This window comes from Muntiacus reevesi, chromosome 22 (assembly GCF_963930625.1).
Source record: "Muntiacus reevesi chromosome 22, mMunRee1.1, whole genome shotgun sequence".
In the NCBI taxonomy this organism is placed as follows: domain Eukaryota; kingdom Metazoa; phylum Chordata; class Mammalia; order Artiodactyla; family Cervidae; genus Muntiacus; species Muntiacus reevesi.
Genome location: NC_089270.1, coordinates 47371874 through 47398092, shown reverse-complemented (window position 1 = coordinate 47398092; position 26219 = coordinate 47371874). Strand labels below are relative to the sequence as shown.

Below are 26219 nucleotides of genomic sequence, written 5' to 3'. Positions count from 1 at the left end.
AATGGAATGAAATAAAGCCTCAAAATAAATTTGATAAGAACAATTAGGGACAGTGATCATAATAATTTATTGGTCAGTAAAACTTTTTCCCCCTTGATTTACGTTTCCTGCTACTTACATTATTTGCTTACAGAAAATTTCCTGGAAATGATTTTACTCTATGAAGCAGAATCACTCCTTTTTCTTTGCTGGAAGATTTTCTAGTAAAACACATTCTGTTTGTTTGTTTGCTTGTCTTCTTTTGTTTTTGGCTGCACTGTGGGGCATGTGAGATCTTAGTTTCCCAACCAGAGATCAAACAGGTGCCCACTGCAGTGGAGAAGCAGTGTCTTAACCACTGGTCCACCAAGGAAGTCCCTAGCAAAACATGCACTTATTGAAAACTTACTCTGCTCTGATATGTTATATGTGGATCTACTCAGTCCTCAAAACAGTCTTTTAAGGTAGGTACTATTATCCCCTCGCCTGTGAGCAGGTGAGGAAATGAAGCACAGAAAGGCTGGAAATCTGTCCCAGGTCAAAGGGCTGGTAAGCAGCCAAGCCAGGATTGAGACCCCAAGTCTCTCTAGGTGCCCGCTGCCCCAGAGCAGCCTTTCACTGTGGAGCCGCCCACAGGGTGGGGGGAGAGGTGACATGTCATATGAATTAAGCATCAGCTGAGCTCACTTCAGTCGCTCAGCTGTGTCTGACTCTTTGCAACTGCAAGGACAGCAGCACGCCAGAATTCCCTGTCCACCACCAACTCCCGAAGCTTGCTCAAACTCCTGTCAATAGAGTCAGTGATGCCATCCAACCATCTCATCCTCTGTCATCCCCTTCTCCCGACTTCAATCTTTCCCAGCATCAGGATATTTTCCAATGAGTCAGTTCTTCAAATCAGGTGGCCAAAGTATTGGAGTTTCAACTTCAGTATCAGTCCTTCCAATGAATATCCAGGACTGATCTCCTTCAGGATGGACTGGTGTGATCTCCTTGCAATCCAGGGGACTCTCAAGAGTCTTCTCCAACACCACACTTCAAAAGCATCAATTCTTCAGCACTCAGTTTTCTTCAGAGTCCAACTCTCAACATCCATGCGTGACTAATGCAAAAACCATAGCTTTGACTAGACGGATATTTGTTGGCAAAGTAATGTCTCTGCTTTTTCATATGCTAACTAGGTTGTCCATAGCTTTTCTTCCAAGGAGCAAGCATCTTTTAATTTCATGGCTTTCCATTGTTTCTCCATCTATTTACCATGAAGTGATGGGACCAGATGCCATGATCTTTGTTTTTTGAATGTTGAGCTTTAGGTCAACTTTTTCACTCCCCTCTTTCACTTTCATCAAGAGGCTCTTTAGTTCCTCTTTGCTATCTGCCTTGAGGGAGGCGTCATCTGTGTATCTGAGGTTATTGATATTTCTCCCAGCAATCTTGATTTCAGCTTGTCCTTCAACCAGCCCAGCATTTCTCATGATATACTCTGCATGTAAGTTAAATAAGCAAGGTGACAATATACAGCTTTGACATACTCCTTTTCCAATTTGGAACCAGTATGTTGTTCCATGTCTGGTTCTAACTGTTGCTTCTTGACCTGCATACAGATTTCTCAGGAGGCAGGTAAGGTGGTCTGGTATTCCCATCTCTTAAAGAATGTTCCAGTTTTTTGTGATCCACACTGTCAAAGGCTTTGGAGTAGTCAATAAAGCAGAAGTAGGTGTTTTTCTGGAACTCTGCTTTTTCGATGATCCAATGGATGTTGGCAATTTGATCTCTGAACCAAGCTTAATCACCTGCTATTGCTCTCTTCCAGTATGGGCTTCCCAGGTGGCACTGGTGGCAAAGAACCTGCCTGCCAATGCAGGAGATGTAAAAGACATGGGTTCAGTTCCTGGGTCCAGAGGATCCCCTGGAGGGGGAAATGGTAACCCACTCCAGTTTTCTTGCCTGGAGAATCCCATGGACAGAATCCCATGGAGCCTGGCAGGCTACAGTTCATAGGGTCACAGAGTCAGACACAACTGAAGCAACTTAGCATGCATGCATGTACTGCTCTCTTAACATAAACTATAAGAAATAAGCACCCAACCAAACCTCAACTAGGGGTAGTAAGCAGGAGATAAAATGAGAAAGCACAGGTTTAAAAGAACTATTACTAAATAGAATAACGAGGTCATAAATGCAGAGAACTATAGAGGCCATCTTTTAATACAACATCTCTGCCTTACAGATGCAAAAAACAGACTAGAAAACTCACAGACAGCCTTGGATGGGTCTCCTTATTCAGTCCTCTTAGTTTCCTCTAGACTTTCTAAAGTGTAAGAAGTTTAGTATATTTCTAAAGGCAACTCAATACTGTGTTAACACTTCATTTATAAATGATAGCATGTAATACTGATGTTAAAACTATTTTAAAACAACTTGAAGCAAAAAAGAAAAATACATACAAGTACTAACATTAAGGTAGCAAATGATAAATCAGTAAGAAACAGTAAAGAAAATGTTGGCCATGTATAGCTGTTATCCACTGTTAGAAATTTGTTGACAGGAGTTTGAGCAAACTCCAGGAGATGATGAAAGACAAGGAAGCCTGGCCTTCTGCAGTCCATGGGGTCGCAAAGAGTCAGACACGACTGGGCAACTGAACGACAGTAAGTTTTCTCCCCCTTGAAAAACACACACTGGAGTTTGGATCCCTGGTACTTCAGAATTTGACCTTCTGTGGAGATTTACAGAGGCAATCAAGTGAAAACGAGGTCATGGGGCGGGGAGCCCTAATCTATGTGGCTGGAGTCCTTATAAAAGGGAAATCTGGACATAGCCAGGTATGCACAGAGGGAAGAACCACGGGGAGAAAGGGAGAGAGGCCTCATTCAGACCCCTCCCTCACAGCCCCCGAAGGAACCCAGCCTGCTGACATCTGGGTTTCAGGTTTCTTTTTTTTTTTTTTTTTTTAGTTGGAGGCTAATTACTTACAATATTGTAGTGGTTTTTGCCATACATCGATACGAACCAGCCATGGATTTACATGTGTTCCCCATCCTGAACCCCCCTCCCACCTCCCTCCCCATCCCATCCCTCTGGGTCTTCCCAGTGCACCAGCCCTGAGCACTTGTCTCATGCATCAAACCTCTACTGGCGATCTGTTTCACACTTGATAATGTACATGTTTCAATGCTATTCTCTCAGATCATCAGGTTTCTAACCTTCAGAAACCATGAAACAACAAGCTTCTGCTTGTGGTACTTCGGTACAGCACTCAGTCTGTGGCACTCTGTTTACAATAGCCCCAGGAAACAAATATAGCAGCCTTCACTTTTAAATGATTTTTTAAAAAATTTGTACTTACATCATGGTATTTTTTTAGGCTTTGGTCACAGAGGTAGGTGGAATTACTAATCAGGGATTCACTTCAATTGATTCTGTGCTGAAACCAAACCCACACGACAAGTACAAACACTTACCTCATTTCTAAGGAGTTGCTCTGCTTTGCTCCTATTCATATTTCTGCAATACCATCTGAACAGAAAAAGATATGTTTAAGACCTCAGGTATTTTAATTGCTCTTTTTTCTTTTTAGAATTAGCAAGGCAATACTGCTCACCAATGACAAACATTAATTAAGAACAAGATATCACGCGTAATCTCTATAAAATAGAAAACCACTAGTAACATTTGGATATACATACTTGCAGACTTTTTCTACCCATATTTTTATAAAGACCCATATATATGCTGACATTCTCATTTTCATTATTAAAGTGAGATCAAACTATACTTGCTCTATCAGAACCTGGATTTTTTCACTTAACAGTGTATCACACACATCTTTGCAAAGCTATATAGTTCACAGCCTGGATGTGCCATAATTTATTTAAGCTCTTCCTTATTAGTTAACATAAAAATCATTTCTAATTTTTCACTATTATAATAACAGCAAGAATGAATTTTACCCCACAGACTCAAATATGCAGGATATATCACTACATTATTGTCTTTAATTCAAATTAAATCTAATCCCAAGCCTCAATCAGGCAGTAGATTTCATCTCAACTTATCATGAAGACTCCCCTAGTGAACTTCACAAAGGTCCCAAGTGTTGAAAGAAACAGAGTAAAACAGAAGCAGAGGCCTCCTGGGTCTTCCAGACGTACTGGTTCTAGCACAGTCCTAACCCCTGGCAGCCTCCTCAGGTGTGCTGCAGGAATTCCGCCAGGGCCAAGCAGTGGCGCCTGCCCTCCCCACTCTGTGCTAAGCCCCTGCATATCAGCGCCCCTTTTAACCCTTGAGAAATTCTTCAGAAGGAAAGATGGATACTGCCATCTCCCACTTCATGTTCAGAAGTACACCCTTTCCCTTGCTTTCCGCAGCTCAATCTCTTCATGGGATTATGAGCAAGTTAGCCAAAGAAGATGAACTCAAAATGTGAGGTTTATTTATTTTTTTGGCCATGTGGCATGTGGAATCTTAATTCCCGACCAGGAATCCACTCCCACCCCACCCCCCATCCCCTTTGTAGGAAGCATGGAACCTTAACCACTGAACCGCTAGATAAGTCCCTCAAATTGTCAGCTTCACTCTTGGGTTTTTGTTCTCTGTTGTTCTGTTTTAGATGGCCTTCCGTGGGCAGAACCCTCCACTAGTCATATTTCCTGAGGGTTCCAATATTATGAAACCAGCTTGGCCCCTCTAAACACGTGAATTTCCTATCACTGTTATGAGCACCTGCTTTTGGCCCAGCAAACACCATGAGACAAGCAAATACAAAGGCCTTTCCTGACTGAGGAAGAGAAAAATAATACAAAGAAAAAAAAACAAGATCTTTTTTTGTCAAGATTCTTTTAAGCAGTTGTAGCAGCCAAACACAAATTATAATCTCAATACAAGCCGGTAACTTATTTTATTTGGAGCCTGAAATGATTAACCAGGCCTCAGAATTGTGGGTATTAAGATCTCATTGCCGTGGACCCCACTTTATGAAGTGGGCCATATTCAACAAAGCTACAGTTCTGATCAATTTTTGAAAGCAACTGAGAAATAAAATAAAGGAGATGGGGACTTCCCCGGCTGTCCAGTGGTTAAGACTTCACCTTTCAATGCAGGAGCTGTGGGTTTGATCCCTGATTGGGGAGCTAAGATCCTACATGCCTTGCGACCAAAAAAAAACGAAACATAAAACAGAAACAATACTGTTCACGAATTTACTAAAGACTTTTAAAATGGTTCACATTAAAAAAAAAAAAGGAGAACAGATTGGATTCTGTCCCTAAAGCTTTCTCATTGATAAAGGAAATATTTATCTTCTTAAAAACAGTCATAAGAAATAATTAGGAACAGTAACTGGAGCTCTCATTATGCATTATAAACCAGCAGGACCTGAAACACTGAAAAATATTCTCTTAACTAATCACAGAAGATCCAAGTCCATATTCTCACAGCAAGAGTAAACAACGGAGGTTTAGTCTCACATTGACATGCAAGTAGTCAGCATAACTAGACTGTGGCTTTCAAGAGGAATTAGATATGAGAAACTCAGAGGGGAAAAAAAAAGGTCTTTTCCTCACTTAGTATATTCAAGCTCCTAGGAAGGGATAAAGAAAATAAGGAAAGAAAAGGAATTCACAGCACAAATCCTGTTCTAAGCAGTCATTTTTATGGCATTTGCAGGTTCCAGGGACAAGAGGCGGCTCTGCTGAACGCATCCTATGGGAAAGAACGATGCTCGGGGCAGGAACGCGAGGACGGACACACGGGGAGGAGGAGAGCTACAGCTCTGGACGCCAGGATGCGCATCGCTCACAGGACTGGGACACAGATGCCTATGGAAGATCAGTTAGTTCCCCTTGAAGGGACAGTATATCTCTAGAAACAATGTCCAGGATTTGTAAGTAACTTGTCATTCCCTTCTTAGATATCAAAACCCTAATGGGAATGAGGGTTTCAGATTGGCTAGTCACTTCAAACACTTAAAGGGATAAGACTTCAGGGTGGTGTCTGAATCGAGGGGAAAAGGAGATTTAGGGATACTGAGTCCTTTCTGGAAAGGAAGGATACTCAACAAGCTTCTTGGGGAGGGTGGGCTGGGTATATTATAAAAAAGAAGCAACAGGTATAAATTAACAACAACAAAAAAAAAATTGAAAACAACCAATCAGTAAGCTATAAATCTTAGCTGGTTCTCAATTTGGTCCTTGCCTCCTGGACTTTTCCTGTCTAAGCGCCCTTGCATTCCTGTCACCTTCTTCCTTTAATGTGTTTCCATCAAGAACATGTTCCTGACCACCACAATGAGTACAGTTTCTTTCCTGCAGCACTTCCACTGGTTCTGTCCTCCCCCAACTGGGACCTAATATAGAGGTGCTGACACCCCGGGAGCTGCAGGTTGGCAGTCCTGAGCCCAGTCCAGGGGACAACCATTGCCTGGGACTCCTCCTGCCCCCAAACAAATAGCAGAGGGGCTCCTGAGTCAGTTTAGTTCAGTCCAATTCAGTTCAGTCGCTTAGTCACGTCCGACTCTTTGTGACTCCATGGACCACAGCACGCCAGGCTTTCCTGTCCATCACCAACTCCCAGAGTTTACTCAAACTCGTGTCCACTGAGTCAGTGATGCCATCCAACCATCTTATCCTCTGTCGTCCCCTTCTCCTCCTGCCCTCAATCTTTCCCAGCATCAGGATCTTTTCCAATGAGTCAGTTCTTCACATTAGGTGGCCAAAGTATTAGAGTTTCAGCATCAACATCAGTCCTTCCAATGAACACCCAGGACTGATCTCCTTTAGGATGGACTGCTTGGATCTCCCTGAAGTCCAAGAGTCTTCTCCAAGAGTCTTCTCCAACACCACAGTTCAAAAGCATCAGTTCTTCGGGGCTCAACTTTCTTTATGGTCCAACTCTCACATGCATACATGACTAATGCAAAAACCATAGCCTTGACTACATGGACCTTTGTTGGCAAAGTAATATCTCTGCTTTTTAATATGCTGTCTAGGTTGGTCATAACTTTCCTTTCAAGGAGCAAGCATCTTTTAATTTCATGGTTGCAATCACCATCTGCAGTGATTTTGGAGCCCCTCAAAATAAAACCTATCACTGTTTCCATTGTTTCCCCATCTATTTGCCATGAAGTGATGGGACCAGATGCCATGATCTTAGTTTTCTGAATGTTGAGCTTTAAGCCAACTTTTCCACTCTCCTCTTTCACTGTCATCAGGAGCCTCTTTAGTTCTTCTTCACTTTCTGCCACAAGGGTGGTGTCATCTGCATATCTGAGGTTATTGATATTTCTCCTGGCAATCTTGATTCCAGCTTGTGCTTCATCCAGCCCAGCATTTCTCAGCGGTAGGCACTGAGAGACGGCATCAGAGGGCAGACAGACTAAAACCACAATCATGGAAAACTAGCCAATCTAGTCACATGGACCACAGCCTTGTCTAAATCAATTAAACTAAGCCATGCCATGTGGGGCCACCCAAGACGGACGGGTCTTGGTGGAGAGTTCTGACAAAATGTGGTCCACTGGAGAAGGGAATGGCAAACCATTTCAGTATTCTTGCCTTGAGAACCCCATGAAGAGTACAAAAAGCAAAAAGATGGGACACTGAATGATGAACTCCCCAAGTTGGTAGGTGCCTGATATGCTACTGGAGATCAGTGGAGAAATAACTCTAGAAAGAATGAAGAGACAGAGCCAAAGCAAAAACAACACCCAGTTGTGGGTGTGACTGGTGACAGATGCTGTAAAGAGCAATATTACATAGGAACCTGGAATGTTGGGTCATGAATCAAGGCAAATTGGAAGTGAGATAGCAAGAGTGAACACTGACATTTTAGGAGTCAGCGAACTAAAACAGACTGGAATGGGTGAATTTAACTCAGATGACCATTATATCTACTACTATGGGCAGGAATCCCTTAGAAGAAATGGAGTAGCCATCATAGTCAACAAAAGCGTCTGAAATGTAGTACTTGGATGCAATCTCAGAAACGACAGAATGATCTCTCTTCGTTTCCAAAGCAAACCATTCAATATCACGGTAATCCAAGTCTATGCCCCGAGCAGTAATGCTGAAGAAGCTGAAGTTGAACAGTTCTATGAAGACCTGAAAGACCTTTTAGAACTAACACCCAAAAAAGACGTCCTTTTCATTATAGGGGACTGGAATGCAAAAGTAGGAAGTCAAGAAACACCTGGAGTAACAGGCAAATTTGGCCTTGGAGTACAGAATGAAGCAGCATAAAGGCTAATAGAGTTTTGCCAAGAGAACGCACTAGTCATAGCAAACACCTTCTTCTAACAACACAAGAGAAGACTCTACACATGGACATCACCAGATGGCCAACACCAAAATCAGATTGACTATATTCTTTGCAGCTAAAGATCAAGAAGCTCTATACAGTCAACAAAAACAAGACCAGGAGCTGACTGTGGCTCAGATCATGAACTCTTTACTGCTCTTGGTTCAGCAGCTGGCAAAAGGTTTTTTAACCCTGGAGACATTTAAGATGTATTACAAGATGGGCTTTAGCAAAATCCAACACCAACTGTGGCATGGAAAGAGAGCAGGAGTCAGAACTGAGAACAGGTTTTTCGTCTCTCATGCAGCCAGAACTGGCACCCTGACATATGGTATCCCTAGCCTTGGGGGGAAGCCAGGTGAGGGGGTTCCCGCAGCAAGTCCCCTTAGTCATGCAGAGGTGGAGTCAGGCACCCAGAAAAATGCATGGCAATGCATCATAAACTTCCTAAAACCCTTATGTGTAATCCCATGAGTCACAGGGGGGTAGTTCTTACATCCAGTTAAGGATTATCTGGTTTCCAAGCACTTGCCTCCTCAAATTATCAGTCACTTCTCTACCAGATCCCTTTAAAATCAGGTCCACATTTCTACCTTTAGCATCTTCCCCAAATTCTAAAGATATGTTCTATTTTCCTAAAACTTATTTCAGAGCAAAAACACTGTTTTAGTCACATGTTTTTTATACCTTCATCTACTTCTAAAACACCTTTGAAGGGGTCACACCACTGGGAGCTATGACTTTTGAATCTGTTAATCCTTTTCTAGACTTTCAAGGTACATTCATATGACAGGAAGTGACATAGACAGAGGAAACAGCTCTGTGCTGGAGGTGGTGGTGATGGTGTTGTTTTTAAAGAAGTGAATGAAGCATCAAAATACCACCTCAGAATGACCACAAGCAGTATTCGGTATATATGAGCTTCTCACTAAAACCTAGCTACACACTGCTAGTGGGCATATGAACAGCAGCCCACTTGCTTTCTCTGAAAAGTAATTTGACAGCATGCATTAGAAGTCTTAAGAAGTTCATAACTAGCCTCTAGCCCAATACGTAGGTTTTCAAAGATCTAGTTTAACACAATAAGCAGAAAGAGGTATCCCAGTAGTTTTACATAGTAAAGATGCCAAAACATTCATGCCACACAAATAAGAAAACTATTTTATAAATTATAGCACATCCAAGTGGCTATATGCCTGGTTATACTCCTTAAGATCTCACACATAACAAGTGGTGCTGGGAAAACTGGTCAACCACTTGTAAAAGAATGAAACTAGAACACTTTCTAACACCATACACAAAAATAAACTCAAAATGGATTAAAGATCTAAATGTAAGACCAGAAACTATAAAACTCCTAGAGGAGAACATAGGCAAAACACTCTCTGACATGAATCACAGCAGGATCCTCTATGACCCACCTCCCAGAATATTGGAAATAAAAGCAAAAGTAAACAAATGGGACCTAATGAAACTTAAAAGCTTTTGCACAACAAAGGAAACTATAAGCAAGGTGAAAAGACAGCCCTCAGATTGGGAGAAAATAATAGCAAATGAAGCAACAGACAAAGGATTAATCTCAAAAATATACAAGCAACTCCTGAAGCTCAATTCCAGAAAAATAAATGACCCAATCAAAAAATGGGCCAAAGAACTAAACAGACATTTCTCCAAAGAAGACATACAGATGGCTAACAAACACATGAAAAGATGCTCAACATCACTCATCATCAGAGAAATGCAAATCAAAACCACAATGAGGAACCATTACACGCCAGTCAGGATGGCTGCTATCCAAAAGTCTACAAGCAATAAATGCTGGAGAGGGTGTGGAGAAAAGGGAACCCTCTTACGCTGTTGGTGGGAATGCAAACTAGTACAGCCACTATGGAGAACAGTGTGGAGATTTCTTAAAAAACTGGAAATAGAACTGCCATATGACCCAGCAATACCACTTCTGGGCATACACACCGAGGAAACCAGATCTGAAAGAGACACGTGCACCCCAATGTTCATCACAGCACTGTTTATAATAGCCAGGACATGGAAGCAACCTAGATGCCCATCAGCAGACGAATGGATAAGGAAGCTGTGGTACATATACACCATGGGATATTACTCAGCCGTTAAAAAGAATTCATTTGAATCAGTTCTAATGAGATGGATGAAACTGGAGCCCATTATACAGAGTGAAGTAAGCCAGAAAGATAAAGAACATTACAGCATACTAACACATATATATGGAATTTAGAAAGATGGTAACGATAACCCTATATGCAAAACAGAAAAAGAGACACAGAAGTACAGAACAGACTTTTGAACTCTGTGGGAGAAGGCAAGGGTGGGATGTTTCGAGAGAACAGCATGTACATTATCTACAATGAAACACATCACCAGCCCAGTTGGGATGCATGAGTCAAGTGCTCGGGCCTGGTGGGCTGGGAAGACCCAGAGGAGTCGGGTGGAGAGGGAGGTGGGAGGGTGGATCGGGATGGGGAATACATGTAACTCCATGGCTGATTCATGTCAATGTATGACAAAACCCACTGCAATGTTGTGAAGTAATTAGCCTCCAACTAATAAAAATAAATGAAAAAAAAAAAAGAAATAGGAGATGAAAGAGAGTTAAAAAAAAAAAGATCTCACACAGTGCATGATACATGCTAAGGTCTCAGTAAATATTTGAAGAATGAAATGTAGTACAATTATGAAAATGTTTTTAAAGAACATTTAACGGTATGAGGAACTGTTAAGTGAATTAAATAGGATATAAAACAGTATATACAGCATGATTCTATTTTTTTTAAACAGTAAAAAGATTGAAAGAAAATATACAAATGTTGACAGAGTTCAGCTCTAGTTGATTTATAATTTTTTCCTTGTTAACATTTTTCATGTTTTCAAACAATTTTAAAACAATAATCACATGTTATTATTATAGTTAGAAAAAATACACAATCATGCTTTTTTAAAGGCAACTCTGGGAAACTGTATTTTCATTTCTTAAATGAATGAACAATGAGCTATATTTCAAAGCCAGTTAAGCTGTGATTTGTTTAAAATCAATTTAATTATATTCACTCCTGTAACTCAATTCACACATAATATGTTCAGGTGAAGTGTATATTAGAAACTAATTCTTACAGCATCATTTACCACCTTAGACACCTGAGTTAAGAGTAAGTTGGGATCACCTTATAAAGACAGTGAAAGATAACCATTAGTCTCCCAGACGCCTTACATAATTAGGAAAAGAAAAACAATGTCTGGTTCTCCACATTCACAAAATAATCTTTTACTTACTCATATTGATCTAAGTTGTTTGATTTCTTTCCTGTCACATAATTACTTGGGATATATCCTTCACTCCTAGAAACAAGAAAAATATTTTAGATAAACTGAAATTATTTTACTGATAGAGTATTAAGAGGAAAATTACTGTCCTTCTGGAATAATTAAAGAATAATATTGCCTAAAGCTTATAATAAAGACTGGCTGACCCTCAATAAGTCTATATATCTATAGTGTTCGATGCTTTACAAAGGACTTCCTCATTGGATCCTTACAAAAATTCTGAGGTAGGTAGACATTCTTGTACCCACTTTTTGGTGGGGAAACCAAAGCTTAAGAAGATTGAGACTTTCTCAAGGGCTCAGGACTAGCCAGCAACAGGGTCGGAACGTGAATTCTGAACTTGCGACTCGGTTCAGAGCCCTTCCTAACGTTCTACGGTGCTTCTCTTGAATTCACACTTTCTGGGGATGTTTTAAAGAAACCACTACTTCAGGAAAGTGGAAGTGGTGGATGAAAACAACTTCCACTCCAACTCCTCAACAGTCTGTGCAGTACACTCTTTCACAGAGAGTAATCCCTAACATCTACATCAGTATCATCTAGTCGCTCGTTAAAAAGACAAATTCCTGGGTCCTACCCAAGAGATATGAACTGAGGAGGCCTGTGTGGGGCCAGAGAACCTTGGATTTTTACCCTAGATGACTCCTGTGTACATTAAAGTTTAAGGAGCAATCACAGTAGGTAGAACCTTGGCTAGAGTCAAGAATTTCAGCAGAAAAAGAGATATGTGTATAAAATTCCTAAGTTGAGTAAAAATGCTATAATTGTGAATTTGAACTGCTGGTAACAGTTCATAATATATGCACACATAAGAGTGTGTATATGTGGCTCTGTGCACTGAGAAAGGCCTAGAAGCAAGGGCAATCCAGCAGCAATAGAATCCTAGGACCCCACCTGTTGTCTTTAAATATTATTTCATATGAAAACGAGTCAGAAGTCTTTGGGGAAATGGCAAATTGCAGGTTTGACCAGGAAAAATACAAGAATGAAACTGAGCTCTTTTTATTTTATTCAGAAAGCAAGGAAGCTTAGAAAGAAAGGCTAAAAAGACCCCTAACAAAAATAGCTACCACTGACGCATGATGGGACAATCTAAGCAAAAAGAATAATGAATGCAATAGGAAAAAAAACAAATATGAAACTATCCATGCTTCTCCTTCTGTTTAGTCACTCAGTCACGTCTGACTCTGCAACCACATGGACTGTAGCCCGCCAGGCTCCTCTATCCATGGGATTTCCCAGGCAAGAATACTTGGAAATGCGTTGCCATTTCCTTTGCCAGGGGAATCTTCCTGACCCAGGGAGTGAACCCACGTCTCCTGTATTGATTGGCAGGTGGGTTCTTTACCACTGAGCCAATTGGGAAATCCAAAATATCCATAATAACACTTTTATTTTATTTTTTATTTTTAGAGTTCCTTCAATTTTTTTATATGTTTCAGTGTTGTTGTTTTTTTTTTTTTTTTTTTTTTTTAATTTTTAAAAGTATTGGTTACCACTGTTACCAACAGAGGAAGTTTGGTCATCAGAATTAGAAAAATCACCATTTTGCTATCCTTAGCGAAATAATCAATCTAAGCAATAATCATCAATGGATGCTAAAATCATTAAGCGAAACACTGATGAAGAATTTTACGATGGAGGAATAAAGTTGACAAACATACCTCAGGTATGTTTACCTGCATAACCTTGGCATCATAAGAAGTGGAAACACCAGATATACGGGACATAGATACTTATTAAATGACACCATGTGGAAGCAAATAGCTTAATCTAGATTGTGGCTCACTATAGAAGAAAAAGATCTGGTTTTATCAGTAAATCAAAAATGAGGGAAAAAAGGACAGGGATTGTTGTAGAATAAAAGAAAGACATGAGACATATCAGCCAAAATGCATTGTGTGGACCTTGTTTTAATCTTGAGTAAATTGCAAAAATACAGATTAGAGCTAATCAAGGGAAACCAGAATTACAGATTTGGTACTATCCTTAAACCTGGGCCAGAAGGGCCCCTGTTCTGACCTCATATTTTCGAGGGAATGCTACAGTCCATCATTCCTCAGCTGGACCATCATCTGAAACTACGGCCTCAGAATTCGCTGCCCGTTGCCAAGCCCTACACAGGCCTCTCCAAGGGGCTTCATTCTCTGAAAACCAAATGCTCCTGCCTGCGTGTGCTCCTCCAGCCCAGGTCCAGGAAGTGACCAAGCTGGGAGGTGGCGTTTGCCGACCAAATGGACAGAATTTGGATGCACAGCTGGGAGATGCACATGGTGCATGTGAGGTGGAACCAGGGGTAGAAGGGAAGGAGAAGGGAGATACGCGGGGGAGACGGCCAGCCCTATGTGCACCGGAACTCCAGGCCAAACCTTGCTTTCCTTGCCATTTTGAAGGTATGTTTGTCAAGTTGGAGGATAAATTATACCTTATTCACCAGTTTGTCAGCTTGACTTATAAATATTTAAATATTTGATATCTGGGCCTTTATTTGTACTCTTCTTCTAATCCTAAAAATGCTGGGGGAAAGCCTACAGATGAATTTTTAAAATTATTATTATTTTATTCTAATGTTGGGGTTCCCTGGTGGCTCAGACGGTAAAGAAACTGCCTGCAATCAGGAGACCCAGGTACAACCTCTGGGTGGGGAAGATCTCTTGGAGATGACAATCGCTACCCACTCCAGTATTATTGCCTGGAGAATTCTATGGACAGGAGAGCCTGGTGTGCATGGGGTCACAAAAAGTCAGACACGACTGAGCAACTAACACACACACACATGATAATGACACAGCAGTTGTTTAAAAAAATCTTTAGCAATTAGACTTGGGGGTGAAATTTCATGATGATTTGAATCTACTTTAAATACTCAAAAAAAAAAAAAAGAACAACTGGGAAGATTTTAAAATTATGACTGACCAATTTCTGAAGTCAAGTGACAAGAGGCTCCGCTAAACTATTACGTATCTTTTGGATATGTCTATAATTTTTTTAAACATCTTGTTTGGCAAAGAAAAAAAAGCAATGATGACCTTCCTGTAAACACAGATGAACAGGTTTCCATAAAGGTACTAATGCACAGCACTCAGGAGATGCACCACTGCTAAGAAGTGAGCAGCAGACATGGGCCGCACCCAATCCAGAGGCTTCCATTGCTGCTCCAGCAGTGACCCTGGAATGGCGTGGGGGTGGGGGGGGCAGGAGGTAAGACAGTGGATTTGCATGAAGGGAATATTCTAATCAGGACAAAGTCCTCCTCTTCTTATTCACAGGAACTCAGAATAAAAACAGGGTTATACTACAGAGGTAAGCACAGGATATAAAGCTTTCCTAATGAAGCTTAAGATACATGCCCCCCCCCACAACGTTTATCATATTTACCCATTATTTACCAATAATAAGGTTGAAAGGACTATTCTCTTTAAATCCTATTTAGTATAAACAATATTGTTTTTAAACTTCTTGAATGTATGCATTTTAGACATAGGCGCATACACACATACATATAGACAAACACACACTCACATTCTCTCTTTCTACAACAAATCTAAGATTACTTATTTACTTTGAGGGGCAGGGGGAGGGGAAGAGACCTAAAATGTAATCTCCCACAAGACCAAAACAATCCAATTCAAACATACAATGGATGAGAAATACAGTGTAATGGATTCTAATTTCTGGAAAGAAATGGTTGACCCATTTACATTTATTGAGTCACTAAGAATACACTGCGCTACTAAAAGGTAATAATGTATAGTTTCATTTATGACTGCTGAATTGGTCTCACTACATAACAGTTACAGATTATCATCTTCTCACTCAGTATTTAACTTCCAGCCACACACGGTGTATCATCCACAGGGAGGGAATACCTACCCATATTTATCTCTTGCTTTCCACCAATGAACATCATTCTTTTCCAATATGATATACTCCTGGCCTCTCTCTAGTCTGAGATCATGCGCTTCTGTCGCTTGGAAATCATACATGGCTACAACTATTTCTTCACCATTTTCTTCTTCAGGCGGAATTGGTGGAGGAGGCCTTCGCTAAGAAATGGAAATAACACGTGAAAGTTTAGTCTTCTATTTGAAGCTGGGTGTGAAGTAAAACACTAAGCACTGCGCATACGGCCACAGAATAAACTCTACCGAAAATAACCTGGAGACTCGCCGCCCATGAGTTTGAGGCTGTTGATGCTACTGGGCCTCTCATGGGTTTCAGAATACAACACAAGAGCAAAAACTGTCTTTAAGCATCGAAAGGATTCTTCTCAGCAGCGTCAGGATTAGCTTACCAGGGAGAGGCAAGGGTAGAATGTGAGTGGAAATGACGACTAAAAGCAGATCCACCATTTAATGGCCTACAATGGGAAAAAGACCTCCTTTCGTCAGGTCTCCCACTTGAAGGAATCTGTACTTCTTCATGCCTACTATGTGCAAGGTACACTCTAAGTACATAGCTAGCATACTTCTTCTCATTTATTCTTTTTTTTTAAAATTGGGCTTCCCTGGTAGCTCAGCTGGTAAAGAATTCGCCTGCAATGCAGAAGACCTCAGGTCAACTCCTGGGTCAGGAAGTTCCCCTGGAGAAGGGATAGGCTACCCACCCCAGTATTCTTGCCTGGTGAATCCCCATGAACAGAGAAGCCTGGTGGGCTACAGCCAATGAGGTCACAAATAATTGGACACGACTAAGCGACTAAGCACAGCACACAGTTAATTTATAATGTTGCATTCGTTTCTGGCACACAGTGAAGTGATTCAGTATATACTCTTTTTCATATTGTTTTCATTATGGTTTATTATAGGGTACTGAATACAGCTCCCTATGCTACAGAGTAGGACCTTGCTGTTTATCTGCTTTATATATAATAGTTCCTATCTGCTAATCTCAAACTCCTAATTTACCCCCATACCCCTCCTTTCCCCTTGGGTAACCCTAAATTTCCTTCCTCTGTGAGTCTGTTTCTGTTTTGTAAATAAGTTCATTTGCATCCTCATTTATTCTTAGTACTAATTCCATCAAAGTATACAATTTCCATTTTATAACTAAGGAAATAATGGCTTAAAGCCACTCTCATCAGATTCGTGCTGGATCGGGTCCCTCCCAAGTCCAAAGTACATGTGTTTTCTACCATATTCCACTATTCATAGGTATATCATTAAATCACTAGAGTCATTCCTTTGTCATAATACTGTGGTCTCAAGACTGAAATATTCCTCTAAAGTCCCGCATTGCTTGAATAATATTCAAAGCCAAAATACAGGCAGAATGCCAGATGATAATAGGGCCTCCAGTGATAATTTCTGACGCATTTAAATAAATATTATTTGACACCAAAAAAAAAAATCAAGTTAAGCCATAATCTATCCATTTCTGATATGATCCATGCAGGAGGCAACATCACAGGAATGAACAAAAACACACTTGGTAAACACACGCTTAAAAAAGTTAGGGGCTTCCCTGCTGGCTCAGACGGTAAAGAATCTGCCTGCAATGCGGGAGACCTGGGTTTGATCCCTGGGTCAGAAAGATCCCCTGGGGAAGGGCACGGCTACTGACTCCAGTGTTCTTGCCTGGAAAATCCCATGGATAGTGGAGCCTAGCAGGCTATAGTCCATGGGTTGCAAAAAGTTAGACATGACTGAGCGACTATCTCTTCACTTCCAAAAGTTAAAGACCACCTTACTTTCTTTATTTCTGGCGCTGGTGTTGGAGGTAGTGCTTTTCTTATACCTAAAAATACAACAACAAGATAGGTTAAAATGCCATCTAACAATGATCAACAGTTTTAAGGAAAAGTAAACGTAACAAGAAGTCCACTCTGACTCTCTCATGCTGGTGCATGATGCTTGTAATACTATTTTAGAACAGATTTCCTGAATGAACTGTAAAATGCCATAGGGATTGAGGCCTCAATTGTGTTCTTCATTGTAAACAAATGGGATTACATCAGAACCAAAAAGCTCCTGCTCAGCAAAGGAAAACCGTCAACAAAATGAAAAGGCAACCAACGGAAGGGGAGAGAGTATCTGCAGCCCACATATCTGAGAGGGGTCAGTGTTCTAAATATACAAGGAGCTCATACAACCCAGCAGTTAAACAATAACTCAATTAAAAGTGGACAAAGGACCTAGACAGAATTTTTTTTTTAAAAGAAGACATACAAACAGCCAAGAGGTACCTTAAAAGGTGCTCAGTATAACTAATCATTAAGAAAATGCAAATTAAAACCAGGAATAAGATACCAACTCATACATATTAGGAGAGCAATTATAAAATCCACATGTGATAACAAAAGCTGGTAAGGATGTAGAGAAAAGGGAACTCTTGCACTGTTAGTGAGAATGTAAATGATGTAGCCACTGTGGAAAATAACATAGAAGTTCCTCAAAAAACTTAAAAATAGAACTACCAGATGAGCCAGTAATCCCACTTCTGGGTATATACACGAACGAAAGGAAATCAGTACCTTGAGGAGACAATCTGTACTCCCACGGTCACGGCAGCATATTTCACAATAGCCAGGAATAGAGACAACCTGAGCACTCACCAACAGAGAACTGGACACAGAAAATAGTGTGTATGGGATATTCAGCCTTAGAAGAAGAAGGAAATCCTTTCATTTCTGACAACATGGATGAAGCTGGGGGGGATAATGCTAAATGAAATAAGCCAGACAGAAAAGGACAAATACCACATGCTGTAATTTACACGGGGAATCTTTTAAAAAAAGTAAACAAACTCATAGAGAGTAGAAAAATGGTTGCCAGGGGATGCGGGGTGGGAAAAATAGAGATGTTGGTAAAAGAGTACAAGTTTACAGTTATACGATGAATAAGGTATGTTAATTATTACTATGTGTGTGTGTGTGTGTGTATAACTGAAGAAGGAAATGGCAACCTACTCTAGGATTCTTGCCTGGAGAATCCAATGGACAGAGGAGCCTGGCAGGCTACAGTCTATGGGGTCCACAAGAATCACCACAACTGAGCAACTAAGCACGCACGCGCACACACACACACACACATCTAGAACTAACACCCAAAAAAGATGTCCTTTTCATCATAGGGGGCTGGAATGCAAAAGTAGGAAGTCAAGAAAAACCTGGCGTAACAGGCAAGTTTGGCCTTAGACTACAAAACGGAGCAGGACAAAGGCTAACAGAGTTCTGCGAAGAGAACGCACTGGTCATAGCAAGCACCCTCTTCCAAGAACACAAAAGATGAGTCTACACATGGACACCACCAGATGATCAATACTGAAATCAGATTAATTATATTCTTTGCAGCCAAAAATGGAGAAGCTCTATACAGTCAGCAAAAACAAGACCAGGAACTGACTGTGGCACAGATCATGAACTCCTTATTGCCAAATTCAGACTTAAATTGAAGAAAGTTGAAAAACCACTAGACCATTCAGGTATGACCTAAATCAAATCTCTTATGATTATACAGTAGAAGTGATAAATAGATTCAAGGGATCAGATCTGATAGGCAGAGTGCCTGAAGAACTATGGATGGAGTTTCATGACATTGTACAGGAGGCAGTGATTAAGACCATCCCCAAGAAAAAGAAATGCAAAAAGGCAAAATGGTTGTCTGAGGAGTCCTTACAAATAGCTGAGAAAAGAAGAGAGGCTAAAGGCAAAGGAGAAAAGGAAAGATACACATATCTGAATGCAGAGTTACAAAGAATAGCAAGCAGAGATAAGAAAGTCTTCCTCAGTGATCAATGCAAAGAAATAGAAGAAAACAATAGAATGGGAACAACTAGAGATCTCTCAAAAAAATCAGAGATAGCAAGGGAACATTTCATGCAAAGATGGCCACAATAAAGGACAGAAATGGTATGGACCTAACAGAAGCAGAAGATATTAAGAAGAGGTGGCAAAAACACACAAAAGAACTCTACAAAAAAAGTCGTTATGACCTAGATAACCACAATGTTGTGATCACTCACCTAGAGCCAGAAATCCTGGAGTGCAAAGTCAAGTGAGCCTCAGGAAGCATCACTATGAACAAAGCTAGTGGAGGTGATAGAATTCCAGTTGAGTTATTTCAAATCCTAAAATATTATGCTGTTAAAGTGCTGCACTCAATATGCCAGCAAATTTGGAAAACTCAGCAGTGGCTGCAGGACTGGAAAAGGTTGGTTTTCATTCCAACTCCAAAGAAAGGCAATGCCAAAGAATGCTCAAACAACCGCACAATTGCACTCATCTCACACACTAGCAAACTAATGCTCAAAATTCTCCAAGCTGGATTTAGAAAAGGCAGAGGAACCAGAGATCATATTGCCAACATCCTTTGGATCATAGAAAAAGAAAGAGAGCTCCAGAAAAACATCTGCATTGTTGACTATGCCAAAGCCTTTGACTGTGTGGATCACAACAAACTGTGGAAAATTCTGAAAGAGATGGGAATACCAGAACACCAGAACACCTGGTATCAGACCTGCCTCCTGAGAAATCTGTATGCAGGTAAAGAAGAAACAGTTAGAAGTGGTTTCCAAATTGGGAAAGGAGTACATCAAGGCTGTATATTGTCGCCCTGCTTATTTAACTTAAATGCACAGTACATCATATGAAATGCTGGGCTGGATGAAGAACAAGCTGGAATCAAGACTGCTAGGAAAAATATCAATAACCTCAGATATGCAGATGACACCATCCTTATGGCAAAAAGCAAAGAGGAACTAAAGAGCCTCTTGATGAAAGTGAAACAGGAGAGCGAAAAAGCTGGCTTAAAACTCAACGTTCAAAAAACTAAAATCATGGCATCTGGTCCCATCACTTCATGGCAAATAGACGGGGAAACAAGGGCAACAGTGAGAGACTTTATTTTTTGGGCTCCAAAATCACTGCAGATGGTGATTGCAGCCATGAAATTAAAAGAGGCTTGCTCCTTGAAAGATAAGCTATGACCAACCTGGACAGCATATTAAAAAGCAGAGACATTACTTTGCCGACAACGGTCCATCTAGTCAAAGATATGCTTTTTGTATTAGTCATGTATGGATGTGCGAGCTGGACCGTAAAGAAAGAACTGATGCTTTTGAACTGTGGTTTTAGAGAAGACTCCTGAGAGTCCCTTGGATTGCAAGAAGATCAAACCAGTCAATCCTAAAGGAAATCAGTCCTGAATATTCATTGGAAGGATCAATGCTGAAGCTAAAGCCCCTATACTTTGGCCACCTGATGTGAAGAACTAACTCATTGGAAAAGATCCTGATGCTGGGAAAGGTTGAAGGCAGGAGGAGAAGGGGACAACACATTAGAGGTTGGTTGGATGGTATCACCAACTGGATGGACATGAGTTTGAGCAAGCTCCAGGAGTTGGTGATAGACAGGGAAGTCTCGCATGCTGCAGTCCATGAAGTCACAAAGAGTTTGACATTACTGAGCAACTGAACTGAACTGTGTGTGTGTGTGTGTGTGTGTGTGTGTGTGTGTGTGTCTGTATATATATACAAAAAGCAGGAAAAAAGACAAAGTCTAAGGATCTAGTGTGCAACATGGCAACTATGGCTGATAGCTTTGTGATGTGAATTGAAGTTTTCTAAGAAAATAGAACTTAAATGTTTTCAATCACACACCAAAGGTAAACATACGAGGTTTTAATTAGCTCAATGAGAAGAACCTTTTCCAGTGGATAAGTATATCCAATCATCTCACCGTAAATTTTAAAGATGTTGCAATTTTGTTAATTATACTTTAGTAAAGCTGGGGGGAAAGGAGAGAAAAGCTCTGACAGTCCTTCCTTAGGTTCACAATTACCCTTACAGAATACACCTACCCTGAGAGTTTGAAGGCTATGTTTAACAAACAGTAAACTCAAAACACGTCACCTTCTCCCTTTGCCAATAGCATGTACATTCTGAGCACAACACAGGTATAGAATAAAATGAATACTTACTACTTTCAAAAAGATTATATTTTTCACATCCAGGTGCTAGTTTTTCAGTTTGTCTGCAACACTGATAACTTCCATCTGCCCAAAATTTAGGATGATATTTAATCATAATATTATTGTTGTTCTTTATTTCTGTAATTCAAAGATACATTAAATGATCAGTGAAATAAAGCAGAGATGACAGAATGTTTCCTTGAGTAACACTGCTGATCACTCTTTCTCAAATTGATTGTTATTGTTTAGACACTAAGTCATGTCTGACACTTTTGTGACCCCATGGACTGTTTATTATGAGGAAATCCTCATAACATAAAATCAAACATTCAGAAGATTCATACAGTTCTCTCTTGCCTCCTTTTTTTGGTGAGGCACCCTTGTGCTAAGATGGTGAAGCAACCCCTGCTACACTGTGATGGATAAACACAAAAGTCAGCCCATCACCATTCTGTTCTTCAGAGAAAGCAATGAGGATTATGCAGGACAAATTACAAATGAACATTCTTCATGTACAAGTCAATTCCTCCACATCAAATGTTGACTACACAATTTCTTGGAAAATACTAAATCCTGCTGTCACAAAAGCCCAGTGCTTACTCACCTTCAAATGTATTACCCATTAAATGAAAGTTTATTTTTCTTAAAAACTATGTATAAGTCACTTGAAGGAATCAGATTATAAAAAGAGGAAGTTATCTTCAATGTGTGTCACTTACAGGAAAAGAATGGCCTTCGAGAAGCACTTATTGTAGATTAAAAGATTATAAATGTAAGATAGTTCTGTCCTAGTGATAAAAATGTTATATTCTGAAATTATGCACAGATTAATATTTCATGATATGAGTTTACCTTCTTTTAACTTCTTCACCCACCGGTCCCTGCTTTGTGCACTAGGTGCAAAAATGTAAAGTGTGTTAGCATCATGCACAACCTGAAATAAAACAAACAATGGAACAGGTGAGAAATAGCACTCCTACCTAGCACAGAGCCCTTGGTACCATAGGAACCAATAAAAGACTGAAATTCTTTAAGCAAAAGTTAATTGCTTTCAGTCCAAAGAACCTAGTTTCCCTTCTTACAAAAGCAAATCTATTTCTTCATGTCTACATCAAGTGGAATTTTGCAAAGGACTATGCTTTTACAGGAGGAAAAAAATGTACAGAGTCCAGGATGCTTTGCCAATCTTATTATTTCTTGCAATGTAAGGAACTAAAGTTCCTTAAGTAAACTTGGTACAACAGGGATCATTCCAATCAAGTATTTTTCTGATTAATACTTAGATGAAAGGACTACTCTTTCAGCATCACTCCTATACCTTCCTTTTGCCACTACAAATAACTGCAGTAGGTAGCTTAATTAAGCACTGACTACTCCAACTCCAAACTTCATGCTTTACAGACATTAACTCAGTCAATCCTACCATCAAGGCATTAGTATTCCCATTTTGCAGAAGAGGAGACTAAGGCCTGTCTAAGACATCAATTCTAAATAGCTCCCAGAGGCACCACTCACACAGAATACACTGCAAATGGTGCCCCTTAATTTACCTGCCCATCAGCATGTAGCTGGTCACCCAGAAAGCCAGGATCCTGACCCTAAGTTCCAAACTTTTAACCGCAGTACCTCTTTTAGAGTTACCTCTAGGTGAGCAATTAGACAGTCTTATTCCTAATATCTTTAATATTAATAATAAAATAAAGCATGGGAAGCTAACCCAAGAATTTTGGTCTTCACTTTACCCCTGATGGTCAGTCACAAGGCAGAAACACCCTGACTGACTGAAAGAAATACCTGGCTAGAAACCTCTCTTTACTATGTCAACAGCCACTAGATTGAACACAGGTAGCTCTTTCATCAACAGATGGCTCTTCCTGACCATATTTAATAGATAATCCTGAGAAATAAAAATCATATTTTTATGGCAAGACAAGAGAAATGTAAACAAAACATTCTTCTCTGCTCTTCAGCCTCCTCTCTCCCCCACTGTACATTGTGTAACTCTGTGATACAAAATCAAACCTCCCCATCGGCAGAAATACCTGCTCAACCGTAAAGAGCAACATCTTCCCAGCAGGAGCAATACAGTGTCTTAAAAAATAGCATTCCTTCTTGATCTTGTAAGGGGTCACATGACCCACTAGAATGCTGCTCAGATCTGGATTCTGTAAAACTGTCGATAATATGTCACATGATGTCCAGCCCTCTGTCTCAAAAACTAACATATCATTAACTGTGTCTTGACTTCTAGAGGGTGGAACAGTTCTCAGAGCTTTTTGAGATGCTCCTCCCAGGTTATAACCCTCAACTCTGGCTCGAATTAAGTTTTCCATTTTTTTTCAAATTCCTTTCCCATTTAGATTGTTACATAATATTGAGCAGAGTCCCCCGTGCTATCAGTAGGTCCCTGTTGGTTATCCATTTAAAATACAGCAGTATGGGGACTTCCCTGGTAATTCAGCGGTTAGGACTTCACCCACGCTCTCACTGCCCAGGGCCCAGCTTCGGTCCCTGGTCGGGCAAGTAAGACCTCACAAGCTGCACGGCACAGCGAAAAACACACACACACACACACACACACACACACACACACACACACACAGTGTGTGCACGTCAATCCCCGAAAAGAATAGATACATGTGTGTATGTGTGTGTATACACCTGAAACTAACATGACATTGTTAATCAATTATACTTCAATATAAAATAAAAAGTTTTAAAAATCCCCACTTCTTTCTTAGATTGATTAGTTTTTTGTCAACAATCCCTTCTCATTCATTCTAATCAAATAAATATGGTCTAATAACAATGGGAATACCATAGAACAGTTCAGTTCAGTCACCCAGTCGTGTCCAACTCTGCAACACCATGCATGGGTCACAGGACGCCAGGCTTCCCTGTCCATTGGCAACTCCCGGAGTTTACTCAAATTCATGTCCATTGAGTCGGTGATGCTATCCAACCATCTCATCCTCTGTTGTCCCCTTCTCCTCCCGCCTTCAATCTTTCCCAGCATCAGGGTCTTTTCCATAGAGTCAGTTTTTTGCATCAGGTAGCCAAAGTATTGGAGTTTAAGCTTCAGCATCAGTCCTTCCAATGAATACTCCAGACTGGTTTCCTTTAGGATGGACCGGTTGGATCTCCTTCCATAGAACAAATATTGCTATATTCTACTCGGTGATTAATTCATACAACTAGCACTTTGCTGGGACTACATGAGATACAGAAATGAATCTAAGAAATACCTTATTACAAGACAGAAAATGAGATGTGGTAAAGATAAAGCACTAAGAGAGAGGGCTCTGGGGGTGTATGCTGCCTCATTTGGCCCATGATTTTCATACCTGTGTCAACTCTGAAAAGATATAATGTGAGAGCTGCAAGTTTTATTTAGGGCAAAATGAGGACTGCAGCCCAGGAATCAGCACATCAGATAGCTCTGAGAAACTGCTCCACAGAGGCAAGGGGGGGTGGTCAGTATATATGTGATTTTTGCTGAAGGGAGGGTACATGCAATCAAGCACATATTTTCCAGAAGGTTTCTGCTAGGATAATTCAGCAGTCATCATTATGAAGGATTTTAGTGCTCTTCCAGATATGAGGAGACACAAGAATTGTGCTCATAAAATCAGCTCCTGAAAATATCTAACTCTCAGAAGACCTATCCTGCCAGTTTTTACTAAAACACAGAGTGCTTCATTTCCACTCTATACTCTGAGCTCCTTTCAGTGGGTACTGAAGGTCAGCAGCTGCAGCAGCATCTTGCAGAGGCAAATGGCAAGTGCCCATGACAAGTGCCAATCTGTAGCTGACACCTCTGATATTGTGATTTACAACAAACGTATATTTGGTCTCTGTTCTGGTTCCTGGCACAGAGCTCCTAGAATTTCCTCTGCTGAGAAGAGTAGTATCTTTTATTATGCTAATGAGGTGACAATCCAGGAGAAGGTGGGGGAGGGTGCTGGGTGCCAGTGAAGCCAACCCTGTGATTATAGTATTGGAACTTTCAGTCCCACTCCTCGGAGGTGGAGACTCCGAGAAGGACAGAGGCGTTGTGATTGAGTTCAATCATCAATGGCCAATGATGTAGTCAACCGTGCCTAAGTAATGAAGCCCCCATAAAAACCCAAAAAGGAGAGGGTTCTAAGAGTCATCTAGTTGGTAAACATGAGGAGATGTCCAGACAGGTTAATGAATAAAAACAATTGTTTTACACACACATATACACACAGTGGAGTATTATGTACCTTTAAAAAAGAAAAACCCTGTCACTTGCCCAACATGGATAAACCTGGAGGGCATTATGATAAGTGAAATAAACCAGACACAGGAAGATACACATTGCATGATCACAGATGTGGAATCTTAAACACACTCATAGAAACAGCAAAAGAGTGGCTGACAGGGGCAGGTAGGAGGAACACTGGGAGATGTTGGTCAAAGCGTACAAAGCCGAAGTTAGGCAAGAAGAATGAGTTCTGGAGATCTAACGTACAGCATGGGGATAGCAGTTAACAACACTACATATGTGAAATTTGCTAAGAGGGTAGAAAGTGTCTCACCACTGGAGAAAAAAAAAGGAAGGGGGGAAGGAAAGAAAATGGTAACTATGTGAAATGATGGATATGTTAACTGGCTTGATTGTAGCAATCATCTCACACTGTTAACATATATCAGAACATC

General features: G+C 40.5%; 1 protein-coding gene across 4 annotated transcripts in view; it reads right to left on the bottom strand.

Moving 5' to 3' along the window:
- TEC (tec protein tyrosine kinase) overlaps positions 1-26219 on the bottom strand; it is a 150238-nt gene that overhangs the window by 19378 nt on the left and 104641 nt on the right. For all 4 annotated transcript variants that reach the window (XM_065914512.1, XM_065914513.1, XM_065914511.1 and 1 more), the window contains 6 exons: positions 22389-22470; positions 21546-21674; positions 17318-17364; positions 15502-15674; positions 11578-11643; positions 3444-3498 (listed from right to left, as the gene is read on the bottom strand). In XM_065914512.1, the coding sequence (XP_065770584.1) occupies positions 3444-3498; positions 11578-11643; positions 15502-15674; positions 17318-17364; positions 21546-21674; positions 22389-22470 (552 nt within the window). The remainder of the gene's footprint in view (positions 1-3443; positions 3499-11577; positions 11644-15501; positions 15675-17317; positions 17365-21545; positions 21675-22388; positions 22471-26219) is intronic.